We start from the raw sequence: 6,000 nt of genomic DNA on the forward strand, positions 1-6,000 counted from the left end.
CCATTTTGGCAGCAGAACTATATACTGAGGAATAGTCATCTGTGTTGCTATATTTGCAAAACAAAACTCAAATCTAGAGGGAAATATACTAAGATGATAACTGTTAGAATTTCCTTTCTTTTTTTTTCCCTTTCTGGTTTTCAAGACATTCAGTATTGTGATATAACATTTATAATTTAAAAAAATTATTTCCAGGGACTTCCCTGATGGCGCAGTCGTTAAGAATCTGTCTGCCAACACAGGGGACATGGGTTCGAGCCCTGGTCCGGGAAGATCCCACATGCCACGGAGCAACTAAGCCCGTGCACCACAACTATTGAGCCTGCACTCTAGAGCCTGCGAGCCACGACTACTTAAGCCCATGCGCCTAGAGCCTGTGCTCCACAACAAGAGAAGCCACCACAATGAGAAGGCCACGCGCCCAACAAAGAGTAGCCCCCACTCGCCGCAACTAGAGAAAGCCCACGCGCAGCAATGAAGACCCAATGCAGCCAAAAAATAATTATTTTAAAAAATGATTTCCAAAAAAAGTTTACCAAGGTATGAAAATAGTATTCATAGAATAAACACTTCAAAATTAATTCTAGAAAATAATAAATGTCCAGCTGAAAAACTGCCCTCTTTTTCCAGACATGTTTTAGGGGATCCTTCCTCAGACTTTGTTCAAATTTTTTCCCTTTAGTGATTCAGGTGACTGTGACAACATCTTCCATTGTGTCTAAAAATAAGGCATGGGTGTGTAAATTTATGAGCCGAAATGCAAAACTGGCATTGGATGTCTAAATCAGAGTATTAAATCATTTAGCATACTCTAGCATAAAAATATATTTTGAGCACTCATATCCACATGCTTTGTATATTCATACAATTTTAATTCAACTATCTTTAATCTTTTCAGATGAAGTGAAGTTATGAACTTTTAAAAACATGCCAAATCACTTCTTAAGATATTAACCTGGACAAAGCACTCCACTCCAAACCTCAAGCTCCTTCTCTAATAAGGAGAGTAGACTAGAATGTCAGTCAGTGGTTCACAACCTTCTTTCCACCCCAGCGCATCTGTGGGATTCAACATCTCTCCATTTACAGCAGTGGGGACAGTCTGAAAATGTCCCACAGGTGATTCTGATACACTACCTTATAACAGGAGTCCCCAGCCCCCAGGGGCTGGATACTGGTCCATGGCCTGTTAGGAACCGGGCCGCACAGCAGGAGGTGAGCAGTGGGCCAGCGAGCGAAGCTTCATCTGCGGCTCCCCATCGCTCGCATTACAGCCTGAACCATCCCCCCCATCACTCGCATTACCACCCCCCATGGAAAAACTGTCTTCCACGAAACCGGTCCCTGGTGCCAAAAAAGTTGGGGACCACTGCCTGTAAGCTATTCCCCTGCCCTCCACCCCACTCCACTCCTGCAGAGTTCTTTAAGGTTCTGCACAGTTCTAAAGCTTGCCACTGTGGGTACACGAAAATCACAACCCAATGACCTGGAAGGTACCTGACAGTGTTACTTTATTACATTTTAAAAGAAAGGCCGAAAGTTAATTATGCGTATTCTTTTGTTGAAGCATGCAAGATTCAAAAAGAATCTGTAAACTGATGATATCAAAGACAGCTTTGTAACTTAAATGAATATGGCAAACAGCACAGCTCCCCTGGAATTTGCTTCTAGTCAAGGAGGTAGGTAAAGAAAGAGGAAAAGTGGGGAATCAAATTAAATGCCTCTTGAAGTTGAAAGAATGGCTGGAAAAGAGATTTGTACAAGTTAACTTTTCTGATAACAGAGAAGAAAAGCCAAAGACTGATATGCAGAGATGAGATATTATGTGATCCCAAATTTTTCTTTTTTTTTTTTTTACAGACAACTCTGTTATAAACTAATAATAACCAATAGCTACTAAAAATATGATTTTCATATATGCCATATTATAAATATAAGCCAAATATATTGGCTTAGCATGGTGATTGATAATTGCCCAGTATATTTACAAAGAGTGTCAATTTTCTTTGAATGCTTACTTATTGTGGACAAATTCTACGCTATTTAAAAGCTACTGGATGTGCGAAGCCTTGTGAAAAATTCTCACAACTAGGGAAGAAGGAAATGGAATCTTAAGACTTCCTTGCAAAAATGTGTTTACCTCAAATGTGAGCCAACATTACATCATCATTAATAAGTACACAAGACATGGCAAAGATGCTGAGTGTGGCTTCAAAATGAGAATTATCTACATGAAAAAAATTTGTAATTGCATTATCTTCAAATCAGAAAACACATTAATCAATAAATGCTGATGATTAGCTATGTGTTTTGTAGTGAGAGGAACCTTAAAAGGCACAAAAAAATAACAGTATTTCACAGATTTAGTATTTGACCTCTCCCCCACCCCCGGCAAACTGGTTGGGTCTGAAAGTTGCTGTCCTCTGTACCAGAAGATGACACCAAGGGTAACTGAGAATACAATGTATACATCTCTATCACTGCTCTGTGGATTCATGCCTGAAAAAGTTGACACAAATTTTTGGCAGGATTTCTTTTGAAATTCTTTGTAAAACATGCTGTCCACTGTTGGCTTAACTTGCTGAACGCACTACCCATTAAAAAAAACAAATTCTCAGTGTTCTCCACATGAACCATAACAGTAAAAACCTAAAACTTGTGTCAGTGAACAGACGTGATAACCCAAAAAGAAATAAAAGTGAAGAGAAAGAAAATGCCCCAACCTCAGTTTTGTAAGATGTTCACATTAGAGACTGTAGCAATAAACATTATGCAAGAGAAGATAATTCCTAACACTGAGTTGGGATGGATAAATATTTGTTTAATGAACATACACATTTCTTCCTCATTCTATAGCTATGTGTCAAAGCATCAAACAATTTAATTTGTGGCAGTTTCTGTTGTGTCACAAACTTTACATATAAGTTTATCACGAGGGGAAAAAAAACCTGCTTGGCTTGACTCACGATGAATCACAGCCAAGAGGTCATCTTGTTGTGTATCAGCAACTATGTTTTCACTACAGCTATGTGACCTAAAGTGGCAGCAGGAGAGGCACCAAAATAGAAGAGGCAGGAGGTTTCTCCTGGTTTCTCGGCCCCAAAAGAGCTTTTCCACCCCATTCGGGCATCTGAGCAACAGCCAACCGCAGAGGAGAGAAAGAACAAACCCAACAGCTCCGCGGAGGAAGGCTGCAGGCCCAGGCCCTCCCGGGAACCCGGGGAGGCAAGCACATAAAGAGGACGGGCTTAAGAAACAGCGTGGAGAAAGCAGCATGACAAGGGCCAAAACTACCCGGGTGTAGGGCAAAATCCAGCAGTGACCGAGCAGCACAGACTGCGGGAAGGTCTGGAGACCAAGGAGGCTCTCCAGCCCGGGCTCGGGGCTCAGCTCCGGCGCGAGCGCACAGCGGGCCCCCTGCCTCCAACAAACCTCCAGCACACGGGACCTACCGCGGCTCCCACCTCACCTGTCGGGTGCCCGCTGGCCCCGCCGGCGTCTCTGGCCCCCGGTCCCCGCCCCGGCCCATCCTCCCTTCACGTTCCCTCGCGGCGCATCTCTAGGGGCCACCGCCGGGGTCAGCGTGGGCAGGGGGCCGAAGCCCGCCCCGCCGCCCCAGGCCTGGCCCCGGCACTCACTTTCTGAATCCGCTTCAGCGCCATGGGTCAGGGAGGGCGGCTGGGATACCGGCCGGCTGGGGGCGGCTGCGGGGCTCAGGGGCGTGGGGTCGTCGCGGGCCCGGCTCGCCGGCTCCTCAGCTGGCTCAGCCGGGTGAATCCCCAGCTCGCCGCTCTCTGGCTCGCTCCGGGTGCCGGTGCCTGTTCCTAGGGCGCCCGCGAGCGAGTGTGCGCGAGTATGCGGGCGGGGACGCCGGCGAGACTCTTTTGTTTCCGCTTTTGCTGCTGGGAAGGAGCCTGCGCCCGCCCCGCCCCGCCGGGCACACTGGGAAGTGTAGTTTCTGCGCCCTGCTCGGCCGCCGCCCCGGGCTGGGCTGGTTACTCACCGCTGACCTCGACACACAGCGTGGGCTCAGAGCTGCCGGCTCTGGAGTTGGTCCCTGCAATTGGATTTTGATCAAGGTACTGAACCTGGAGTTCCCAGTCTGTAAAATGAGGATAACAAATTAGCTCGAAAAACATGTACCGGATTCGAATATGTGCTACAGCTCGTCTTGTTATTTTTACCTTTACAGATTTCACTGTTCTCAAATATATAAATTGCCTAAATTTCTCACACATGCACAGACTCATTCCAGTTATGACGCCTTACTTACCTCCTTAGTTTCTGTTTCAAAAGGCGCCTCTTCTGTCCGACGCTAATCTCGCATGCCTGCTCCTCCTTGGAACTGTGAATTCTGAGCTTCGTCCTCACTCTTGTCTCCTTTTCCGTTGGCAGTACAATACCTGCTCAATCCACATAGTCTACTCGCACTCCTCACTCCCCCAATTCTTATGAACTTGTGTCCCCTTAAAACTTGCCTTCTGCTTTCAGCAGCAGAATTCGGTTTTCACCAAAGTTGAGATTGAGCTTCTAATTCCCGAATCCAATTCATTCCTTTTCCTCTGTGATGTTTTTGACCCATTTGATTGCTGGCTACCCTTTCGCTTTTCAAAACGCTCACCGCCTCCCGCTTCCGGAGCACCAGGGTGGTTGGCTCTTCTACTTCTCTGACTTACTCTTTTCTGTTACCAAGCTCCTCTTCTCAAGAGTTAGAGTGCCCTGGAGTTCCAACCCCTGATCTCTCACCATCACTATCTTCCTAGAAAGTAGACTTCGTGTCCTCCCATGTCCTGGGAGGCCACCCAGCATGGCTGGAGGAGCTTGGGCTTCGTAGATTGACCCCCTATCCTGGAGTGGAATCCCAACTCTGACCCCTACCACTGTGTGACCGTGTAGCTACATAAACTCTCTAAGCCTCAGTTTCCTCATGTCCAAAGCGATAATAATCTCTAGATATGTTATTGTAAGAATTCACTGATATTAATGTAATGTGCCAAACACAGTACCTAATATGCTGAAAGTGCTGTATAACAATTATTTCCTTATTTGTTTTTATCTATATGATGATGCCTTTAAAATCTGTCTTTCCAACCAAACCGTCACCCCAGTTTCAGCCTTTTATGTCCAAAAGTCTACTGGACATGTGCACCTTCCTCCCCTGTGGCCAGGAATCAGAATGTGTTACCAGGTGAGGGCTGGAGGAAAGCTTTTCAGGAAGTCCAGAACAATAGCTACCATAGCATTCTAAAGGCTTACAAAGAGCAAGGAGCAAAAATCCATTCATGTAACTTAAAAGAAAATGTCTAGGGAAATAGGATCGTGAAAGAATGGTAGAAATAATTAATGGAATCTGAAACTTAATTTAGAAGCCTGTCATTCCCCCTCCCCGCCCTCCCACCCAAAATAAACATAAAAACTAAAACTGGTCTGGAGCCTGGCTACTCTCTTACTTTCCTTTCCCTGAGGTCTCGCTTCTCTCTGCACGCTGGCCTGCCCTCCTTTTTCCAGCTCCCGCCTTAACTTCTCTTGTACAAGGCATGAGCTCCCACCACCCTTAGCCCACTTTTTGACACTCTTCAAGCAACTGCTCCTGCTGCTAAATGGCCAAGCCTTTTGGTACTCCCTATTTATCTCCCTAAAAGGAAGAATTCCATTGACACAACTCATCTTTTTACTCCAGGCTATACATTTTCAGCTAGTGAGCAAAGTATATGTAGATTGACTTGGGTTAGTTGGCCACCCATGGTCAAATCAGCTGTGGGAAGTTTGAAGTACTGTGGGGCAAAGAGGTTTCTGAAACACACCAGCAAGGTCATATCATCCTGTAGAGAGGTGTATTGGGGCTAGCTTGATGCACCATCTTTGTGCTCCAGAAAGTTGGGCCCTACCCCAAACATTGCTCTTCCTTTTTATAGGGCAAGCATGAGAGTGTCCTTGTAAATAGGGGAGAAATAGTCTGAGCTTGGGCATCAGCTGTTTTGGGGAGTTGCATTCCCAAGC

General features: G+C 45.8%; 1 protein-coding gene across 4 annotated transcripts in view; it reads right to left on the reverse strand.

The window, feature by feature from the left end:
* Positions 1 to 4,137, reverse strand: part of UBE2D1 (ubiquitin conjugating enzyme E2 D1) — a 35,823-nt gene extending 31,686 nt beyond the window's left edge. For 2 of the 4 annotated variants that reach the window (XM_029201120.1, XM_029201122.1), the window contains exon 1: positions 4,004 to 4,137. Coding sequence is in view for 1 of the 4 variants with exons in the window: in XM_029201119.1 (XP_029056952.1) it covers positions 3,639 to 3,662 (24 nt within the window). In the remaining 3 variants the exon portion in view is untranslated. Of the gene's footprint in view, positions 1 to 3,638; positions 3,917 to 4,003 lie in introns of those variants that run through there. The other 2 variants (XM_029201123.1, XM_029201119.1) reach the window with 2 other exon arrangements.
* Between the last annotated feature and the right edge of the window lie 1,863 nt (positions 4,138 to 6,000).

This window comes from Monodon monoceros, unplaced genomic scaffold, assembly GCF_005190385.1.
Source record: "Monodon monoceros isolate NGI ecotype Baffin Bay Population unplaced genomic scaffold, NGI_Narwhal_1 Super_Scaffold_4, whole genome shotgun sequence".
Taxonomy (NCBI): Eukaryota; Metazoa; Chordata; class Mammalia; order Artiodactyla; family Monodontidae; genus Monodon; species Monodon monoceros.